Genomic DNA, 22,325 nt, shown 5'->3' on the forward strand with positions numbered 1-22,325 from the left:
AGCTGCTCGAGGAGGAGGAAGCTGCAGCAGCAGAGCATGCAGCAACAGAGCAAGCAGCAGCAGAGCATGCCACGGAGGAGTAGGTGGCAGCTGCCCAGGATGTAGAGCGAGCCATCCAAAAGGTCGAGGAGGAGGAGGTGCTAAGGAGGCATGGCATGATGCCTTGTGTGTACCGGCACTGCTTGTCATTCGAGGACCTGCCGGACTGGGCATGCCATCGAAGACTCCAGCTGAGCAGAGAGAAAGTGTGACATACCTGACACCCGAGGGGGTATGGGGGAGAACACCCTCTCCCGGTTTGCCATCAAGGTGACGGTCGCCCTGAACCTTTTCGCCACGGGGCTTTTCCTTGTGCCGAGTGGGGACCTGTCCGGTTCCTCACAGATGCATCTGCGCCCTCACTGAGGCCCTATATGCCCAGGGGGCTCGATACATCCATTTCAATATGACCAAGCCCACCAGGCTGCCCAAGCAGCGGAGCTCGCCACTATCGTCGACATGTCCAGGGGGTGACCGACGGGATGCATGTGGCCCTACCAGCACCTGCAGATAACAGGCCCCTCCACACAAACCAAAAGGGTTAACACTCAATGAAAGATATGTGACCATCAACTGCGCATCATTTACCTCTGCGACCGATACGCAGGCAGTGTGCACGACGCCTTCATCCTGGAGGTTCCTGACATGTTCGAGATGCGCCCTGGCTGAGGGGTGGCTCCTGGGCGACATGGGTTATCCACTGCAGTCGTGGCGGATGACACCTAGCTGAAGGTCACAGACCGACGCGTAGACCCGCGACAGTGGCACCCATGCAGCGTCCAGGGGTGTGATTGAGTGGTGCTTCGGCCTCCTGAAGATGCGGTTCAGGTGCCTGGACTGCTCTGGAGGGCCCCTCCAGTATGATGCTGAGAGGGTCGCCCGCATTGTGGCGGCCTGCTGCGTCCTCATCCGACGGATGCGGGGGAGGCCTGTATGGCATGCATTGTCGGCGCCACCTCCTGCTCCTGCACACAGTTGGATTCCTCCAACTGCACTTGCAGGTTCTGGATGCTCGCTGATAACCCCTCATGTGGTCCCTGGCATTGCAATTACATCTCCACGATTGACAGGACTGCCCGTTCTAGAAGCTCGAAACTTATCTCGACGGCAGCTAGTCCCTGTGGTCGGCCTGCCCTCTGACCGTCCGTCCCCTCGCGTATTCCAACCTCCACCTGCTGTATCGGAGCAACTGTGTTGTGAGCACCAGGTAGTGTCCCAGGAGCCTCTTCACTAAAGTGCCCAACCAAGGTGAGAGTCTCTGGGGTGGTGGAGGGTGTTGGAGATAGCTGTGAAGGGAAATCACAGCCATCCTCCGAGCTCCTGTATCTCCAGAGTCTTAGGCGGAGGGCAGGTGGCCAAGATGCTCCCACCGCTGCTTGGCTCACAGGTGAACTCTGGCTGTGGCACTGGCTGGGGGCGGGGGATGCCAGGTTAACCCGCCCCGTGACCAGAAGTTCCTGTAAAACGCAAGACAAGAAGCATGATTAGACTCCGGGGTGGTGAGCATGAGGGTCGGGGTGGGGGTGGTGGAGGATGAGGGTGGTGCGGGGGTGAGGATAGTGCAGGGATGAGGGTGGTGTGGGGGTGAGGGTGGTGTGGGGATGAGGCTGGTTTGAGGTGAGGGTGAGGGTGGTGTGGGGGTGAGAGTGGTATGGGGTTGAGGGTGATGAGAGGGTGGTGTTGGAGGGGGGTCTGTTGACACACTTGACATGGGAAACCGCAACTAAGTGGGGTGTCACTTACTCGCCCGCGGCCGAACTCCAGCTCGGTGACCATCTTTCCTCTGGGCTGCTGACCATGTCCAGGGCGCTCTGCTTTGCCACAGCGAGGAGCCGCAGGTCTGGCGGTCCCCCTCCTGTCTTCTCCCATTTCCGGTGGTTGTGCGCGGCCTGGTCCTGGCGGCTGGGGGGAGAGAAGTGACACAGAAAACCACAGTGTTAGACATATGCATCAGAAGGGGTGGGTAGTTGGCGGCCTCAGTGGCCAGGGCACCCAGACTTGGTGGCCGGTATGGGTGCCGGCATTTGGTGCAGGGTGGGGATTTTGCCGCCCTCCAGGTTGGGGGAGTGGGGATAGGGCTACGGCTGTGTGGGAAGGGGGTTGGTGCCAGGGGCATAGTGCTGCCTATTCACCCTGGCAGCCCTGAGTAGGTCGTGCAGCTTTTTACGGTACTGTTGGCCGTTCCGGATGACGTTGCCCATGGCACTGACCGCCTCTAATACCTGCGCCCAGGCACAGCGAACGGCAGTGGCTAGCAGCCTTCTTCCCAGGCCGGGGTACAGAGTCATTCTCCTCTCCTCCGTGGTCTCCAGCAGGGTCTCAAGCTCTGCATCTGCGAAACGTGGGGTTGGCTGGGTTGATGTGTGTGGGAAGTGGAGTGTGTACATGCGACTGCAGCTTGTCAGCCTCCTGAGTGTCATTCGTGGAACCTGCCTATCCGGCATCGTTTCTCATTAGAATCGATTTTGTTCCACGCGGTGCAGGGTGGGGGTTGTGTGCTCTCCATGTTAAGGGGGTTAGGGTAGGGTTATAGCTGTGTGGAAAGAGGTTGGTGCCATGGGCATAGTGCTGCCTATTCACCTGGCGGCCCTGAGTAGGTCGTGCAGTTTTTTACGGCACTGCTGGCTGGTCTGGATGACGTTGCCCACGGCACTGACCGACTGTACCACCTGTGCCCAGGCACAGCAAATGGTGGTGGTTGGCAGCCTTCTTCCCGGGCTGGGGTACAGGGTCATCATCCTATCCTCCATGATGTCCAGAAGGGTCTCAAGCTCTTGTGTCTGCGAAATGTGGAGTTGGCTGAGATGATCTGTGTGGGGAGTGAAGTGTGTATATGCGGTTGCAGCTTGTCAGCCTCCTGAGTGTATATCACAAAATTGGCGAATCTGGCATCGTTTCTCATTAGAATCGATTGTGTTTCACGTGGCGCCTGTGCTAGATGCATAACAGCAGCAGAATCTGTCCAGGTGTGGTGCCAGTTTTGCTGTCGGGATAGGCCACAAATACTGCATTGGCGTCCACACTTAGGGCTGGATTCCCCAATTCTGCGGCTATATCTGCAGGATCCGTCTGGTCTTACAACCAAAAAGTCAACGATGCCCCCGCACCGATTCTCCGCCCGGTGGGGGGCTAGCAGCGGCGCCACGTAAAGCCCCCGGCTTTCCCTGCGGATACAGCCACAGAATGGCTTGGTCCGTGACCGCGCATGCGCACGGCGATGGCCTGAGGCGGTCGTGCCCTCCGGGCGCGGACCTGGCCTGCCAAAAATTGGCCCCCTGTAACCTCTCTCGTCACCCCCAGACCACCTCCCCCCAGCCCCCACCGAAGTCCCAACTGCCAGCTTTCGGCTTCCCCCGACTGTGGCGGCGTTGGACATAGTCTGCAAGCCGCCACGTGAGGCCCCTGAAAAGTGAGAGGACACATGACCAATGCCGTCGGGGACTCGGCCCATCGGGGGCGGAGCACGGGAAATGGGCCTCAGGTGACGTCCTGAGGCCGACCCGACGGCATGCGGCGTAATCCTTGAGTATACCTTGAGGAAACCAGAGCACCCGGAGGAAATCCACGCAGATACGGGGAGAACATGCAGACTCTGCACAGACAGTTACCCAAGTTGGGAATCGAACCTGGGACCCTGGAGCTGTGAAGCAACTGTGCTAACCACTGTCCTATTGTGCTGCCCCTAGTTCCAGAGTAAAAATGGATTCTCCGGCCGAACGCGATTTTGGCGTCGGCTACCGGAGAATTTAGCCCTTTGTCTCAGAAACGGAGAATCCCGCCCTTAGTTTCTGAAACGGAGAATTTCACCGTGTGGCTTTAAGGAAAAGGGGCGGGATTCTCAGTGGGCCGCCGACAAAATTGGGAAAGGCGATTGGGTGGAAAATCAGTCGTTAAGCCAACGTGTGCACCAGGTCCGCCGTGCACGGGAAGCTTCAATCTGTGCGGTGTTGACCTGGGTGGCATGCATGGTCGGCACCACCCCCAGCTCCTGCAGGTGATTCAACTCCTCCAACTGCCCTTGCAGTTGCTGGATGGTTGTTGACATCCATTCATGCAGTCCCTGGCTCTGTGATATCAACTCCACTATCGATGGGAACGCCCTTTCCAGAACCCTGAAACCTGTGTGGATGGCAGCTAGCCCTGTGGTCGGCAGTCCTCCGACCATCCGGCCCACTCCTGGGTTCCTACCTCCCAGCTGCTGTACCACTGCCACCCTACCCCAACAGCATTCTTCCTCTGCCCCTCACTTTCCTCCCCCCCCCCCGCCACACATACACACACATTGCCCCTCCACCCCCACCAAAAGCACACCACCCACTCCACTCCCACCACCACCACACTGCCCAGGCCACCACCACCCACAACTCCAATCCTCAGTCCAATCATGCGTAATGTGTGACAGGGTTACCTGTCGACATCCTTTTGGTGCCCCCTGACCTCAACCATAACCCCAACCCCAGTAGGCGAGCAGTAAGGAGGAGGAGGACATGGATGTGAGCCCTCGACCCGCAGCCGATGACACCCCGGAGCACCAGGGAGGATGCTGACTTCCTATCATAACTATCTCCCGGTTCCTATCTGTGGGACCTCACGTGGTGGCTTGCAGACTGTGTCCAGCGCCGCCACAGTTGGGGGGAGACAGCTGTGATAGGAACCGGGAGACAGCTATGATTGGAAGTCAATCTTGACCATCCCAGCGACACACATCTCTGTTGGGCACTTTAGTGAAGAAGCTGCTGTGGCACTATCTTATGTGCATCACACATGTGCTACAGTACAGCAGATGGAGGTAAGAACCCCCGAGGGGGCAGACGGTCGGAGGGCGGCCCAACCCAGTGTCTAGCTGTCGTTCGGATGGTTTCAGGCTTCTGGAATGGGCGGCCTCATCTACTGTAGAGGTGCAGTCTCAGAGCCAGGGACTACATGAGGGGATGTTGGCAACCATCCGGGGGCTGCAGGTGCAGTTGGAGGAGTCCAAATGCCTGTAGGACGAGCAGATCGTGCCGGCCATGTGTGCCACATGGCCAAACACCGCTTGGCTGCCATCCGCGCTGGAGTCCTTGGAAGCGAAGGTTTCGGCCATTGTTCAGAATGTCCAAGGCACTCGGTGCGGACGGTGGCTGAGGCCAAGGACAGCCATGTGCCAGGGCGCTCCTGAACGTGGCCCAGTCACAGCAGGCCATAGCTGAGGGCGCTTCGTGGCTTAATGTAATCCGTGGCTTTCATAGATTATCATAGAATTTACAGTGCAGAAGGAGGCCATTTGACGCATCGAGTCTGAACCGGCCTTTATAAAGAGCACCCGACTGACGCCCACGTATCTACCACGTAACCCAGTAACCCCCACTTAACATTTTTTGGACACTGAGGGCAATTTAGCATGGCCAATCCACCTAACCCGCACGCACATCTTTAGACCGTGGGAGGAAACCGGAGCACCCGGAGGAAACGCACACAGACTCGGGGAGAACGTGCAGATTCCGCCCAGACAGTGACCCAAGCCGGGAATCGAACCTGGGACCCTGGAGCTGTGAAGCAACTGTGCTAACCACTGTGCTACCGTGCTGCCCTATTGGGTGGTCCATGCCTCGACATTCCGATCCCATAATGCGTCATCCCAAAGCCCATCCCCTGGTCATCACGCCACCCCCTGCTGTCCCCAGTCCCTCACCCCTCCCCCCCCCCCACGCACCCCTCTGGGCCTCACAGAGGCCCCCGCCGGCAGCCTATGCATGACCGACCTTCTCTCTCCCTCATTTGTCATGGCACCTGTTTCCCGATTTTGAAAACCGCAAGTGAAACCCACCGCAGTAATTTCCCCCGACGGAGGCGGCACATTGAAGAGAACACTGGGTCAGGCTCGCTAATGCTCTGCAAATGTACGTGTGGAGTGTAACACGTTGATGCTGCTGTTGAGGGACCGGACGGCATGGCATTCTGCCGCGCACTTGGCGCCCTCCATGATTTTGGCTTCATGACCGATTCTCTGCCCAATTGCCGTCCCGATTTCTGCGTTGGCCCACATGAACCCTGCCCATGTTGTTTGTTCACGGTATGGGCGGCACGGTAGCACAGTGGTTAGCACTGTTGCTTCACAATGCCAGGGACCCGGGTTCGATTCCCGGCTTGGGTCATTATCTGAGCTGAGTCTACTCCCCGTGTCTTCGTGGGTTTCGTCCGGGTGCTCCGGTTTCCTCCTTCAAGTCCTGAATGACATGCTTGTAAGGTGAATTGGACATTCTGAATTCTCCCTCAGTGTACCCGAACAAGTACCGCAGTGTGGAGACTAGGGGATTTTCACAGTAACTTCATTGCAGTGTTAATGTAAGCCTACTTGTGACACTAATAAATATTATTGTTCATTTAACCCTGATAGATTATCAGTTGCAATGTTGAAAATATGTGTCATAACTCCCATGAGGACCATTGGGAAACCATCATTGATCTCCCCTTGGAACCCATGGAGTGCTCATGGAGCTCCTCAGGCAGGGGATAAGAACATAAGAAGAACATAAGAACTAGGTGCAGGAGTAGGCCATCTGGCCCCTCGAGCCTGCTCCGCCATTCAATGAGATCGTGGCTGATCTTTTGTGGACTCCACTCCACTTTCCAGCCCGAACACCATAACCCTTAATCCCTTTATTCTTCAAAAAACGATCTATCTTTATCTTAAAAACATTTGATTAAGGAGCCTCCACTGCTTCACTGGGCAAGGGATTCCATAGATTCACAACACTTTGGGTAAAGAAGTTCCTCCTAAACTCAGTTCTAAATCTACTTCCCCTTATTTTGAGGCTATGCCCCCTCGTTCTGCTTTCACCTGCCAGTGGAAACAACCTGCCCGCATCTATCCTATCTATTCCCTTCATAATTTTATATGTTTGTATGAGATCCCCCCTCATCCTTCTAAATTCCAAAGAGTGCAGTCCCAGTCTATTCAACCTCTTCTCATAATCCAACCCCGTCAGCTCTGGGATTAACCTAGTGAATCTCCTCTGCACACCCTCCAGCGCCAGTACGTCCTTTCTCAGGTAAGGAGACCAAAATTGAACACAATACTCCAGGTGTGGCCTCACTAACACCTTATACAATTGCAGCATAACCTCCCTCGTCTTAAACTCCATCCCTCCAGCAATGAAGGACAAAATTGCATTTGCCTTCTCAATCACCTGTTGCACCTGTAAACCAACTTTTTGCGACTCATGCACTAGCACACCCAGGTCTCTCTGCACAGCAGCATGTTTTCATATTTTATCATTTAAATAAAAATCCCTTTTGCTGTTATTCCTACCAAAATGGATAACCTCACATTTGTCAACATTGTATTGCATCTGCCAGACCCTAGCCCATTCACTTAGCCTATCCAAATACCTCTGCACACTCCCAGTATCCTCTGCACTTTTTGCTTTACCACTCATCTTAGTGTCGTCTGCAAACTTGGACACATTGCCCTTGGTCCCCAACTCCAAATCATCTATGTAAATTGTGAACACTTGTGGGCCCAACACTGATCCCTGAGGGACACCACTAGCTACTGATTGCCAACCAGAGAAACACCCATTAATCCCCACTCTTTGCTTTCTATTAATTAACCAATCCTCTGTCCATGCTACTACTTTCCCCTTAATGCCATGCATCTTTATCTTATGCAGCAATCTTTTGTGTGGCACCTGGTCAAAAGCTTTCTGGAAATCCAGATATACCGCATCCATTGGCTCCCCGTTATCTACCGCACTGGTAATGTCCTCAAATAATTCCACTAAATTAGTTAGGCACGACCTGCCCTTTATGAACCCATGTTGTGTCTGCCCAATGGGACAATTTCCATCCAGGTGCCTCGCTATTTCTTCCTTGATGATAGTTTCCAGCATCTTCCCTACGACCGAAGTTAAGCTCGCTGGCCTATAATTACCCGCTTTCTGCCTACCTCCTTTTTGAAACAGTGGTGTCAGGTTTGCTAATTTCCAATCCGCCGGGACCACCCCAGAGTCTAGTGAATTTTGGTAAATTATCACTGGTGCATTTGCAATTTCCCTAGCCATCTCTTTTAGCACTCTGGGATGCATTCCAGCAGGGCCAGGAGACTTGTCTACCTTTAGCCCCATTAGCTTGCCCATCACCACCCCCTTAGTGATGACAATCATCTCAAGGTCCTCACCTGTCATAGCCTCATTTCTATCAGTCACTGGCATGTTATTTGTGTCTTCCACTGTGAAGACCAACCCCCAAAACCTGTTCAGTTCCTCAGCCATTTCCTCATCTCCCATTATTAAATCTCTCTTCTCATCTTCTAAAGGACCAATATTTACCTTAGCCACTCTTTTTTGTTTTATATATTTGTAGAAACTTTTACTATCTGTTTTTATATTCTGAGCAAGTTTGCTCTCATAATCTATCTTACTCGTCTTTATAGCTTTTTTAGTAGCTTTCTGTTGCCCCCCAAAGATTTCCCAGTCCTCCAGTCTCCCACCAATTTTGCCACTTTTTATGCTTTTTCCTTCAATTTGATACTCTCCCTTATTTCCTTTGATATCCACGGTCGATTTTCCCTCTTTCTACCGTCCTTCCTTTTTGTTGGAGGCTTACCACCTGGGACCCGTTATGAGCAACGGTTAAAATCAGGCCCAGATCAGGGCCTGATGAGATATGTCCTCCCAGCTAGAATTGCACCTAGAGTGAGATGCTGTGCTATGCAGACCATTGTAAATAAATCTATCTTACTTTTACTGTCAGCCTCCTCTGCATCATTATAGAATGGTTGGATTCTGGGAATCAGGGGTTATGGGGGGAAGGCAGGAGAATGGGGATGATAAAAATATCAGCCATGATTAAATGGCGGAGCAGACTCGATGGGCCGAGTGGCCTAATTCTGCTCCTATGTCTTATGGTCTTATGTGCATCTTGCTGCAATCTGCTGCTGGATAACTGTTTCCTTAAAAATATGCTGGAGCTTCTTTTTCTGGTCACACTGTCGAGGCTATAACTGTTGAAAAGGAGATAGAACACAAAGTGAGGGAGCATCAATAAATATCACTTGCCACTTATAAACCTGAACAGGTTATTAAAGTGGAACATCATAGCAGGTTAGGTGAATTGGCCATGCTAAAAATTCCCCTTAGTGTTCAAAGATGTGCAGGTGAGGTGAGCTTATGGGGATCGGGCCAGGGGAGTGGGCCATGGTGGGGTTCTCTTTCAGAGGATTGATGCAGACTCAATGGGCCAAACGACCTCTTTCTGCACTGTAGGAATTCATTGTTTTATGAAACTACCGCTTAAGTTAGAGCAAACCGGTTTGAAGAGAAATGTGCCAAGCTCACTTAATTGTGGAGTAAAACTGACATCAATAATTGCTCATGCTGCGTGAAACTTATATCTCAAGGATTATAATGGTAAATATTGGTAAAGTTTAATATACTCAGCGAGAAGTTGAGAAGCAAAAAAAAGGCTGTTATCATTGGTAAGGGCAAGGGCGACTTTTGTAAAATTTAATGTAACCGAGCAGATTCAAAATGAGCAGCTGTAGTTTGTAAAGGGAGGCGGTTGGGGATGGGATTTTCATAGCTAGAATTAGGTGGAATATCTTTTGGAATAAAGTTATGGAATGATACATCTTTATTATATTCTAATGAACTTTGAGTAGGTCAGAACTGGACACTTGGAATAATTTTCTCCCTTTCATTCCAGGAACCAATGTGGGAGACTGTTTGTTTACCTGAAGAGGATGTAGAAAGTTACAGTGTTGAAGGTATAGATGAACAAAGATTGGGTATTAATCTAGTTCACGCATTCTAGTCATTTCCATGCCCTGGCAACCCTGCCCTTTTGGATGTTAGCAAGACCATGCAATGTATTAACATTTTCCCAGACCCGGATGGCTTCATCTGCAGAAAGTGCACCCAACTGGAGCTCCTCACAGACCGCATGGTTCGGTTGGAGCTGCAATTGGATGCACTTAGGAGCATGCAGGTGGCGGAAAGCGTCATAGATCGCAGTTATGTAAATGTGGTCACACCCAAGGTGCAGGCAAGAAATGGGTGACCACCAGAAAGGGCAGGCAGTCAGTGCAGGAATCCCCTGTGGTTGTCCCCCTCTCAAACAGGTATACCCCTTTGGATACTGTCGGGGGGGGATAGCCTATCAGGGGAAAACAGCAGCAGCCAGAGCAGTGGCACCACGGCTGGCTCTGATGTTCAGAAGGGAGGGTCAAAGCGCAGAAGAGCAATAGTAATAGGGGACTCTATAGTCAGGGGCACAGATAGGCGCTTCTGTGGACGTGAAAGAGACGCCAGGATGGTATGTTGCCTCCCTGGTGCCAGGGTCCAGGATGTCTCCGAACGGGTAGAGGGCATCCTGAAGGGGGAGGGCAAACAGGCAGAGGTTGTGTACATATTGGTACTAACGACATAGGCAGGAAGGGGCATGAGGTCCTGCAGCAGGAGTTCAGGGAGCTAGGCAGAAAGTTAAAAGACAGGACCTCTAGGGTTGTAATCTCGGGATTACTCCCTGTGCCACGTGCCAGTGAGGCTAGAAATAGGAAGATAGAGCAGCTAAACACGTGGCTAAACAGCTGGTGCAGGAGGGAGGGTTTCCGTTATCTGGACCACTGGGAGCTCTTCCGGGGCAGGTGTGACCCATATAAGGACGGGTTGCATCTAAACCGGAGAGGCATAAATATCCTGGCCGCGAGGTTTGCTAGTATCACACGGGAGGGTTTAAACTAGTATGGCAGGGGGGTGGGCACGGGAGCAATAGGTCAGAAGGTGAGAGCATTGAGGGAGAACTAGGGAATAGGGACAGTGTGGCTCTGAGGCAGAGCAGACAGGGAGAAGTTGCTGAACACAGCGGGTCTGGTGGCCTGAAGTGCATATGTTTTAATGCAAGAAGTATTACGGGTAAGGCAGATGAACTTAGAGCTTGGATTAGTACTTGGAACTATGATGTTGTTGCCATTATAGAGACCTGGTTGAGGGAAGGGCAGGATTGGCAGCTAAACGTTCCAGGATTTAGATGTTTCAGGCGGGATAGAGGGGGATGTAAAAGGGGAGGCGGAGTTGCGCTACTGGTTCGGGAGAATATCACAGCTGTACTGCGGGAGGACACCTCAGAGGGCAGTGAGGCTATATGGGTAGAGATCAGGAATAAGAAGGGTGCAGTCACAATGTTGGGGGTTTACTACAGGCCTCCCAAAAGCCAGCGGGAGATAGAGGAGCAGACAGGTAGACAGATTTTGGAAAAGAGTAAAAACAACAGGGTTGTGGTGATGGGAGACTTCAACTTTCCCAATATTGACTGGGACTCACTTAGTGCCAGGGGCTTAGACGGGGCGGAGTTTGTAAGGAGCATCCAGGAGAGCTTCTTAAAACAATATGTAGACAGTCCAACTAGGGAAGGGGCGGTGCTGGACCTGGTATTGGGGAATGAGCCCGGCCAGGTGGTAGATGTTGCACAAGGGGAGTATTTCGGTAACAGTGACCACAATTCAATACGTTTTAAAGTACTGGTGGACAAGGATAAGAGTGGTCCTAGGATGAATGTGCTAAATTGGGGGAAGGCTAATTATAACAATATTAGGTGGGAACTGAAGAACATAGATTGGGGGCGGATGTTTGAGGGCAAATCAACATCTGACGTGGGGGGCTTTCAAGTGTCAGTTGAAAGGAATTCAGGACCGGCATGTTCCTGTGAGGAAGAAGGATAAATACGGCAATTTTCGGGAACCTTGGATAACGAGAGATATTGTAGGCCTCGTCAAAAAGAAAAAGGAGGCATTTGTCAGGGCTAAAAGGCTGGGAACAGACGAAGCCTGTGTGGAATATAAGGAAAGTAGGAAGGAACTTAAGCAAGGAGTCAGGAGGGCTAGAAGGGGTCACGAAAAGTCATTGGCAAATAGGGTTAAGGAAAATCCCAAGGCTTTTTACACGTACATAAAAAGCAAGAGGGTAGCCAGGGATAGGGTTGGCCCACTGAAGGATAGGCAAGGGAATCTATGTGTGGAGCCAGAGGAAATGGGCGAGGTACTAAATGAATACTTTGCATCAGTATTCACCAAAGAGAAGAAATTGGTAGATGTTGAGTCTGGAGAAGGGTGTGTAGATAGCCTGGGTCACATTGAGATCCAAAAAGACGAGGTGTTAGGTGTCTTAAAAAATATTAAGGTAGATAAGTCCCCAGGGCCTGATGGGATCTACCCCAGAATACTGAAGGAGGCTGGAGAGGAAATTGCTGAGGCCTTGACAGAAATATTTGGATCCTCACTGTCTTCAGGGGATGTCCCGGAGGACTGGAGAATAGCCAATGTTGTTCCTCTGTTTCAGAAGGGTAGCAAGGATAATCCAGGGATCTACAGGCCGGTGAGCCTTTCTTCAGTGGTAGGGAAAATACTGGAGAGAATTTTTCGAGACAGGATCTACTCCCATTTGGAAGCAAATGGACGTATGAGTGAGAGGCAGCATGGTTTTGTGAAGGGGAGGTCGTGTCTCACTAACTTGATAGAGTTTTTCGAGGAGGTCACAAAGATGATTGATGCAGGTCGGGCAGTGGATGTTGTCTATATGGACTTCAGTAAGGCCTTTGACAAGGTCCCTCATGGCAGACTAGTACAAAAGGTGAAGTCACACGGGATCAGGGGTGAGCTGGCAAGGTGGATACAGAACTGGCTAGGTCATAGAAGGCAGAGGAGTAGCAATGGAAGGATGCTTTTCTAATTGGAGGGCTGTGACCAGTGGTGTTCCACAGGGATCAGTGCTGGGACCTTTGCTCTTTGTAGTATATGTAAATGATTTGGAGGAAAATGTAACTGGTCTGATTAGTAAGTTTGCAGACGACACAAAGGTTGGTGGAATTGCGGATAGCGATGAGGACTGTCAGAGGATACAGCAGGATTTAGATTGTTTGGAGACTTGGGCGGAGAGATGGCAGATGGAGTTTAATCCGGACAAATGTGAGGTAATGCATTTTGGAAGGTCTAATGCAGGTAGGGAATATACAGTGAATGGTAGAACCCTCAAGAGTATTGAAAGTTAAAGAGATCTAGGAGTACAGGTCCAAAGGTCATTGAAAGGGGCAACACAGGTGGAGAAGGTAGTCAAGAAGGCATACGGCATGCTTGCCTTCATTGGCCGGGGCATTGAGTATAAGAATTGGCAAGTCATGTTGCAGCTGTATAGAACCTTAGTTAGGCCACACTTGGAGTATAGTGTTCAATTCTGGTCGCCACACTACCAGAAGGATGTGGAGGCTTTAGAGAGGGTGCAGAAGAGATTTCCCAGAAGGTTGCCTGGTATGGAGGGCATTAGCTATGAGGAGCGGTTGAATAAACTCGGTTTGTTCTCACTGAAACGAAGGAGGTTGAGGGGCGACCTGATAGAGGTCTACAAAATTATGAGGGGCATAGACAGAATGGATAGTCAGAGGCTTTTCCCCAGGGTAGAGGGGTCAATTACTAGGGGGCATAGGTTTAAGGTGAGAGGGGCAAGGTTTAGAGTAGATGTACGAGGCAAGTTTTTTACGCAGAGGGTAGTGGGTGCCTGGAACTCGCAACCGGAGGAGGTGGTGGAAGCAGGGATGATAGTGACATTTCAGGGGCATCTTGACAAATACATGAATAGGATGGGAATAGAGGGATACGGACCCAGAAAGTGTAGAAGATTGTAGTTTAGTCGGGCAGCATGGTCGGCACGGGCTTGGAGGGCCGAAGGGCCTGTTCCTGTACTGTACATTTCTTTGTTCTTTGTTATTTGTTCAGACTGACCATAAACCTAACCATAAACCATAACACACCTAAGATCCCAACAGGAATTCGATGTTCAATGTAGGAAGAGGATCCTGTAAATGACACGGCAGAAGTGATTCCTCTTCAAAAAGTCCTTGTGTGCAAAGCACTTTGGGATGTCAAATTGTCATGAAAGTCATTTTTTTTCTTTGAAAAGAGCCATTCAAATTTGTTGGAGCAATGCCTTGTGAACTCGTTGAAATAAATTTAAAATGAGATTTCTTTGAAGTCGTTTTTCAATGTCTGTCTGTTTATTTGTATAGGATTAAGAGGCCTTAAGAGGATTAAAGGTTTCTTCTGTGGTTCTTTCATTGGCATGGGCGCATGGAAGATGTGAGGGGGCATGAGGTGGATGGAGAAGTCATAGGGTATGGATATTGGGCCGAATGATAAAATTTGGCTGATACCTGTATATGGAGCCAGGTCTTATAACATACCAGCCTCGCCAACGTGCCTCCTTAGTTGCTGCTTGGGAGGTGGAAGACCTGACTTAATCCTTCACCTGATTTCTGAAGACCAAAACACTGGGTGAATATTGTTTTTGTTTGTCCTGTGTCCTTTTTATCCCTGTCCTGCTGTCAGTCTTCTGGTTAAGATGCTACAACGCTGCTACACTATCTGGGATTTATGCTTAAACTACAGCTTTTAGGCAGAGTTGAAACCCCTATCGTGATGGACCCCTTTAGGTTCTGTGGTAGAACCGGTGATGATGATTTGATCAACTGGGCAAGCAGTCAGTCGGAAATACGCAAGTTCCGATTCGGGCCTGCGATGGTGGGGTCAGACAGAACATTCCAGAAGGAGGGGAGATCTTGTGAAGAGTGCCATATTATTTTGGGTGTGTGCTGTGAAGAGATTCAGACACAAAGCAGGTTTTAAATCTCTCTCTCTATCTCCCTGCCAGCTAATTTAGAGAGTGTTCTACAACCTACAGTTTCAGATTCGATACATGATTAGGAGATCAATGGCTACCAAGAACTCTGTCGGCAGCAAAGAACCATTTCAAAACTACTAATCCTTTTTCAGTTTAAACCTTTCCCTTTTGCTGGTGAGTGTATTTGCAGAGATCTTCACCACCTCACTCCTCCGCTCTGAGGTCCCCACCTCCTTCAAGAAGACCACCAAAATGCCAGTACCAAAGAAGAACAAGATAGCCTGTCTCAAAGGCTACCAACCGGTGGCCCTAACATCTATTATCATGAAATGCTTCAAGCGGCTAGTCATGAGACCGATCACTGCCAGCCTCCCAGATGGTCTTGATCCACTGCAGTTTGCCTATCACCGCAACCGGTCCATAGCAGATGCTACTCACTGGCTCTAAAATCAACACACGAACACCTTGACAACAAGGACACCTATGTAAGACTGCTGTTCATAGACTACAGCTCCGCCTTCAACGCCATTATCCCAACAAGATTAATAACCAAACTCCGCAATCGTGGACTTGACCCCTCCCTGTGCAGCTGGATCCTCGACTTCCTCACCAACAGACCGCAGTCTGTCAGGATAGGTAACAGCACCTCCTCCACAATAGTCCTCAACACTGGAGCCCACAAGGATGAGTGCTCAGTCCTCTACTGTACTCCCTATACACACATGACTGTGTGGCAAGATTTAACTCGTACTCAATCTATACGTTTGCGGATGATATGACTGTGGTTGACCGTATCTCAAACAAAGACAAATCAGACAACAGGAGGGAGATAAATCACTTGGTTGCATGGTGTAGCGACAACAACCTCTCTCTAAATGTTGGAAAGACCAAGGAACTGATCATCGACTTCAGGAAGCGTAGCATGACACACACTCCCGTCTACATCAATGGCTCGAAATGGAGATGGTCGATAGCTTTAAGTTCCTGGGGGTTACCATCACCAACAGTCTGTCCAGGTCCACTCACTTTGATGCAACAGTCAAGAAAGCCCAACAACATCTCTACTTCCTACGGAAGCTAAAGAAATTTGGCATGTCTGCATCGACTCTCACAAACTTCTGCAGATGTGCGACAGAGAGCATCCTATCCGGCTGCATCACAGCCTGGTTTGGCAACTGCTCGGTCCAAGACCGCAAGAAACTGCAGAGTATGGTAAACTCAGCCCAACGCATCAAACAAACTTGCCACCCCCAAATTGATTCTGTATACACCTCCCGCTGCCTCAGGAAGGCAGACAGCATTATCAGAGACTCCTCCCACCCAGGCATTTCCTTCTTCCAGACCCTTTCATCGGGCAGAAGGTACAGAAGTCTGAGGACTCGCACATCCAGACATAGGAACAGCTTCTTCTCCACAGCTACAAGACTCCTCAACGACTCCCCCTTGGACTGATCTGTTCCCTGTAAGAACACTATTCACGATGCCCTATGCTGCTCTTGCTCATGTATTTGCTTTGTTTGGCCCCTTGTTCTGCACTGTAACCAATCACTGTTTGTCGATGTACCATTTGTCAATGTTCTCTGTTGATTATTCTTTTGTCTACTATGTACGTACTGTGTACGTTCCCTCGGCCGCAGAAAAATACTTTTCACTGTACTTCGGTACATGACAATAAATCAAATCAAATCCCCCCATTCCCGCCGTGTGTGTGTCTGTCTTGTGGGTCTGGATGGAGAGTGGGTTTTGGGATTAGGTCGATTATTAGATTATTGTTCTGTTATTACTTTATATATTAATCTTTTCTCTTGTTATTAATAAATAGTTTGTTAACGTTTTTACTTATAAATCTGCAGCTGGATTCTCTGCCCCCGATACCAATTTTTTAATCCCCCGCCACCCGAAAATCGGGGTACTCGTGGACTATACCGCGCCGAGTATCCACCGCCTCAGGCCATTGCCTGAGGCCCGCCCCACGATGCTCCATCCCCGACTGACCAAATTCCCGACGGCGTGGGACTCTCATGTTCCCAGCCATACATGAACCTCGCGAGGCGGCTTCGGTCTCAGTCCAGGGCTGCCACAGACGGGGGAGGGCTGATTGGCGGGCAGGGAGTGCTTCATGCGGGTCGGAGCGGCCGATGTGGGGCACCATTTTGCCGGTCCAGGTCGCGGGCTGAGTCCACCATGCGCATGTGCGGCCTCTGACCTGGAAATGTGGGGGGCCGTATCGGCAGCTGGAACTGCGAGCTCCACGACGGCTCCATGCTAGCCCCCAGCATAACAGTGAAAATGTGGCCTTTCGCGGCAGTTTTCCTGGCGTAAAAGACCACAGTTTTCACGACAGCGTGGGGACTTAGTCCCCAAAACAGAGAAACCAGCCCCAGGTGTCTGCATCTCATTGGAGCAGTCTAGGGCCCAAATCTCGTTAAGTTAATAATAATTGGACTTCCGGTGGCGGCCATGGAGTAGGAGGTCGCCCATTTGGTAGCTCCCTCTCGTGATGAACCTTTTGGACCTTTCCCCCCAACTTTTTTTGAATTATATTTGAAAAATCAGGAGTGGATGGGACAGTGAGGAGGAATCCCACATCAGTATATCGACCACCAGAAGTGGTCATATAAGAAGGAAAAACCGAGTAGAGAAGGTACGTGTAAAACCCACAGCACAGAAAAACATGGCGGAGGTGCAGGTTACTGGCTCAGCGGCCCAGTGGTCAATGGAGCTGCTGGTGAAATTTATTCAGGAGGGTTTCGCCAAGCAAAAGGAGGAAGGTCTAGACCCGATCAAGTCATCGATCGACCGGGTGGAGTAGGGGCTGGAAGCCAAGGTAGGCGAACCAGAAGGTTGAGGACCTCATGGTCGAGCACGAGGAACACCTAACTGAGCTGGAGTTACAGGTGGGGCTGATGAGGGATCAACAGAAAAGGCTGCAGGAGAAGGTGGAGGACCTGGAGAACAGGTCCCATCGACAGAACCTGAGGATCGTCGGCCTCCCTGAGGGCTGCGAGGGAATGGACGCAAGGTCCTATGTGGAGAATATGCTCGAGAAATTAATGGGGGATGGGACTTTTGCTCGACCCTTGGAAGTGGATAGAGCCCACAGAACGCTTGTGAGGAGACCGCGTGTGAATGCACCGATTTCTGGATAAGCAAAAGATTTTGCAGTGGGCCAAGCGGACACGGAGCTGCAAGTGGGAGAGCAGCATCTACCAGGACCTGGGTGCGGATCTGGCCAAAAGAAGAGCGGCATTCAACCGAGTAAAATGGGCCCTTTTCAAGAAGAATGTGAAGTTTGGGCTGCTATATCCACCTTGTTTATGGGTCACTTTTGAAGATCAGGAACTCTATTTTGAGTCGCCGGACGAGGCGATGGATTTTATTAAAAGCAAAGGGCTGGCTGGTGACAGAGGACACAGCTCTTGGGACGGGTAATGCTGTATCAATTTTGTTAGACTTATTCTCGCTTTTGAACTGTATGTGAAATGTGTTTTATATTGATGTTTGGGTTGTTGCTCAGTTTTGTAAGTTAACCTGGCGCTGGTGGGGATCTTCTTTGTCTTTTCCTTGTGTTTGGCTGGAACTGTGTTTTTTGAATATGTATGTCCGAGCGGGAGGGGGGGGGGAACATTAGTGGGTAGGATGTTTAGCCCTATGGTGGGGGAGCTACCAGGCTAGCCGGACGGGCTAGCTCACGGGAGCGCAGTGCGGGGTGAGCAGATGATAAGTTTGCTAAATGGAGTTGGAATTGTTGTGCTGTGAATGAAGGCGGGGGGGGGGGGGGGGGTGCGAGATGGGAATTGCTCTGCTGTCAGGGGAGGGATTGTTGCTGGGAGACAAATGGGAGGTCAAGGACGGAGGGTGCTGAAGAGCGGGCCTGTGGGAGCTTGAGGCTGGTCTAAGAATGGTGATGACCGATCGGCAGGGGAGGTGGGGGCTCCTGGTCAGGCTGATCACGTGGAACTTTAGAGGGCTGAATGGGCCGGTTAAGAGGGCTCACGTATTCGTGCATTTGAGCGGATTGAAGGCGGGCGCGGCAATGCTACAGAAGACACACCTGAGGGTAACAGGTCAGACCAGATTGAAGAAGGGGTGGGTCGGCAGGTATTTTGCTTGGGTTGGACTCCAAGACACGAGGGGGATCGTGATCCTGATTAATAAACTGGTGTCATTTGAGGCGGGGAAAATAATTGCGGATATGGGGGGCAGGTATATCATGGTCAGCGAGAAGCTGGAGGGGACACCGGTGGTGCTCGTGAATGTCTACGCACCAAACTAGGATGATGCGGAGTTTATAAGACGGATGTTAGGAAGGATCCCGCACCTCGATTCACACAAGCCTGATCATTGGGGGGGGAGGACTTTAATATGGTCATTGATCCAAGGTTGGACCGGTCGAGTTCAAAGACAGGGAATCGCAAAGGAACTAAAGGGGTTCACGGAGCAGATGGGTGGGGTAGACCCATGGAGGTTTGGTCGGCCAAGAGCGAAGGAGTTTTCTTTCTTTTCGCATGTGCATAAAGTATACTCCCGGAACAATTTTTTTTTCCTGAACAAGGGGTGGTTGATACCGTATTCGGCGATTGCTGTGTCGGATCATGCCCCACATTGGGTGGATTTACAGGTGTGCAAAGAGGGGGGCCAGCGACCTCAATGGAAATTGGGCGTAGGACTGTTAGCGGATGAGGGAATGTGCGGGCGTGCAGACCAGCTAAGGAAAAGGGAAGTGGCCAGGGAGATAGTTAGAGTGAAGGACAGAGCCGGGAACACGGTCTTGGATCCAGCAGGGGTGAACCTGCTGATTTAAGGAGTTTTACAGCCGGCTATATGAATCGGAACCACAGCTGGGGTAGAAGGAATGAGGCAGTTTCTGGGAGGGCTAGAGTTTCCGAGGGTGGAGGAAGGGTTGGTGGATGGTCTGGGAGCCCCGATCGGGATTGAAGAAATAGCAGAGGGGCTAGAGGCCATGCAGTCGGGTAATGCCCCGGGACCGGAAGGCTACCCAGTGGAATATTACAAAAAGTTCTTTGAGATGCTGGGCTCACTGCTGATGAGGAGATTTAATGAGGTAAGGGAGCGGGAGTTCTTCCCCCAATGTCACAGGCCTCGATCTCGCTGATCCTGAAGTGGGAGAAGAACCTTTAGCTATGTGGGTCATACAGGCCAACCTCCCAATTGAATGTTGATGCCAAACTTGTGGCCTCAAGGATAGAAGATTGTGTCCCAGAGGTGATAGGGGAGGACCAGACGGGGTTTGTTAAGGGCAGACAGCTAACGGCCAGTGTTAGAAGGCTCTTAAACGTGATCATGATGTCCCTAGAGGGGAGGGAGTTGGAAATAGTGGTCGCGATGGACGCAGAAAAGGCCTTCGACTGGGTGGAATGGAACTATTTGTGGGAGGTGTTTGGGCAGTTCGGGTTTGGGCGGGGCTTTATTGATTGGTTCCGGTTGTTGTACCAGGCACTGGTGGCGAGTTTACGAACGAATCGGTTGACGTCGGACTATTTTAAATTGCACCGGGGGACTAGGCAGGGATGCCCCCTCTCCCCCTTTGGCCATAGAGTCACTGGCGATGGCGCTTAGAGCTTCAAGGGCTGGAAGGGGTTGGTCTGAGGGGGGTAGAACACAGGGTCTCGCTACACGCCGACGACCTGCTCCTGTATATTTCCGACCCATTAATGGGGATGGGAGAGATTATGAGGATTTATGGGGAATTTGGCCGGTTTTCTGGGTACAAATTGAATATGGGAAAAAGCGAGATGTTGCCGATCCAGGCAAGGGGGCAGGAGAGGAGATTGGGAGAGCTGCCGTTCCAAGTAGTGGGAGGGAGCTTTCATTATTTGGGAATGCAGTTGGCATGGGACTGGGGGCTGTTACATAAGCTAAATTTGACCCGGCTAGTAGAACCAGATGAAGGACATTCAAAGGTGGGACATGCTCCCGCTGTCACTGGCAGGGGGAGTGCAAACAGTGAAAATAACGGTCCTCCCGAGGTTTCTGTTTGTTTGTCAGTGCCTCCCCATCTTTATCCCAAGGGCCTTTTTTAAAGAGTAAACAAGGTGATTTTGGGTTTTGTGTGGGCGGGTAAAACCCTGTGAATGTTCCTGGAGTGTGGCCGAGGGGAGGGTGGATTGACGCTGCTGAACTTTAGCAACTATTACTGGGCGGCAAATATAGCCATGATTTGGAAATGAGTAGTGGGGGGGGGGGGGGGGGGGGGGTACTCTACAAGCCCGGTGGTAGTGGCGGCCCTGAGAGTCTGGGGGCAGTGGAGGAAGCATATGAGAGTGGAGGGAGCATCGGTCTGGGCTCCAATCGGCAATAACCATCGGTTTGTACCGGGAAGGCTGGATGGGTGGGTTTCGGAGATGTCAGAGAGCAGGGATTGAGAGGTTGGGAGATTTATTTATAGATGGGAGCTTCTCCTGTTTGAAGGATTTAGAGGAGAAATTTGACTGCTCAAGGAAATGGATTCAGATATCTGAAGGTACGGGATTTTTTGAGAAGGCAGGATTCGACCTTTACGCTCCTAACGCCACGGAGGATACAGGACAGAGTAGTTTCCAGAACGGGGGTGGGGGAAGGGAAGGTTTCGGATATTTATAAAGTACTCATGGAGTCATGGAGGAAACACAGACAAAGGAGCTAAACCGCAAATGGGAAGATGAGCTAGGGAGGGAGATAGAGTCAGGTCTTTGGGCGAATGTGTTAAGCAGAGTCTACACGTCCTCATCATGTGCCAGGCTCAGCCTGATTCAATTTAAGGTCGTTCACCGGGCACACATGGCGGTGGCCCGGATGAGCAAGTTTTTTGGGATAGAGGACAGGTGTACGAGATATGCGGGAGGGCCAGCAAACCACGTCCATATGTTTTAGGCATGTCCGAAGCTTAGGGGATTTTGGCAGGGTTTTACAGATTTCATGCCAACGGTCTTAAAAACAAGGGTAGTGCCGAGTCCAGAGGTGGCGATTTTTCAGAGTGTCAGAAGATGCAGGAGTCCAGGGGGTGAGAGAGGCTGACGTATTGGCCTTTGCCTCCTTGGTATCCCGGAGACGGATATTGTTAGCGTGGAGGGACTCGAAGCCCCCGAATTCAGAGATCTGGCTTAATGACATGGCTTGGTTTCTCAGACTCGAGAAAATAAAGTTTGCCCTAAGAGGGTCAATGCTAGGTGGCAGCCGTTTGTCTACTTCTTTGGAGAAAACTAACTGTCAGCAGAGGTGGGGCGGGGTGGGGGGGGGGGGGGGGTGGGGGGGTGGAGGAGAGAGAGAGAGAGAGTTAGATTATTGTTTAGAGGAGGTGGGACTTGTGAGGGAGGTGGTCTATGCACTTTGTTTATATTTGTATTTGTACTGTTTACTGTTATTATTATAAAATGTTTTTTAAAAAAAAAGGTAATAAGAATTATTTGTTAATTCACTTACAATGCCACCCCGGGTCGAGGGGGGCTAGAACTGACCGTGCACTCGCCCAGGGTGGCGTGACATAAATTGGTGTTCTGGTCCGGATTTTAAACTTTAGATGGCGAATTTGGGGTACAGAGTAAATTATACAGAGACAGCAGGTTTGTAATAAGGTAACATGATGGCGATGGAAACTGCAAAACATTGCCTTCAGGCCGAACACTTATCGCTAGTTTACTT

The 22,325-nt window shown here is 50.9% G+C and overlaps 1 protein-coding gene across 1 annotated transcript in view; it reads left to right on the top strand.

The window, feature by feature from the left end:
• The window catches only part of LOC140428891 (synaptonemal complex protein 2-like), a 573,438-nt gene that overhangs the window by 291,329 nt on the left and 259,784 nt on the right, over nt 1-22,325 (top strand). The window contains exon 10 of the mRNA XM_072515538.1: nt 9,724-9,784. Coding sequence (XP_072371639.1) covers nt 9,724-9,784 — 61 coding nt within the window. The remainder of the gene's footprint in view (nt 1-9,723; nt 9,785-22,325) is intronic.

Source organism: Scyliorhinus torazame, chromosome 8 (genome assembly GCF_047496885.1).
Source record: "Scyliorhinus torazame isolate Kashiwa2021f chromosome 8, sScyTor2.1, whole genome shotgun sequence".
In the NCBI taxonomy this organism is placed as follows: Eukaryota; Metazoa; Chordata; class Chondrichthyes; order Carcharhiniformes; family Scyliorhinidae; genus Scyliorhinus; species Scyliorhinus torazame.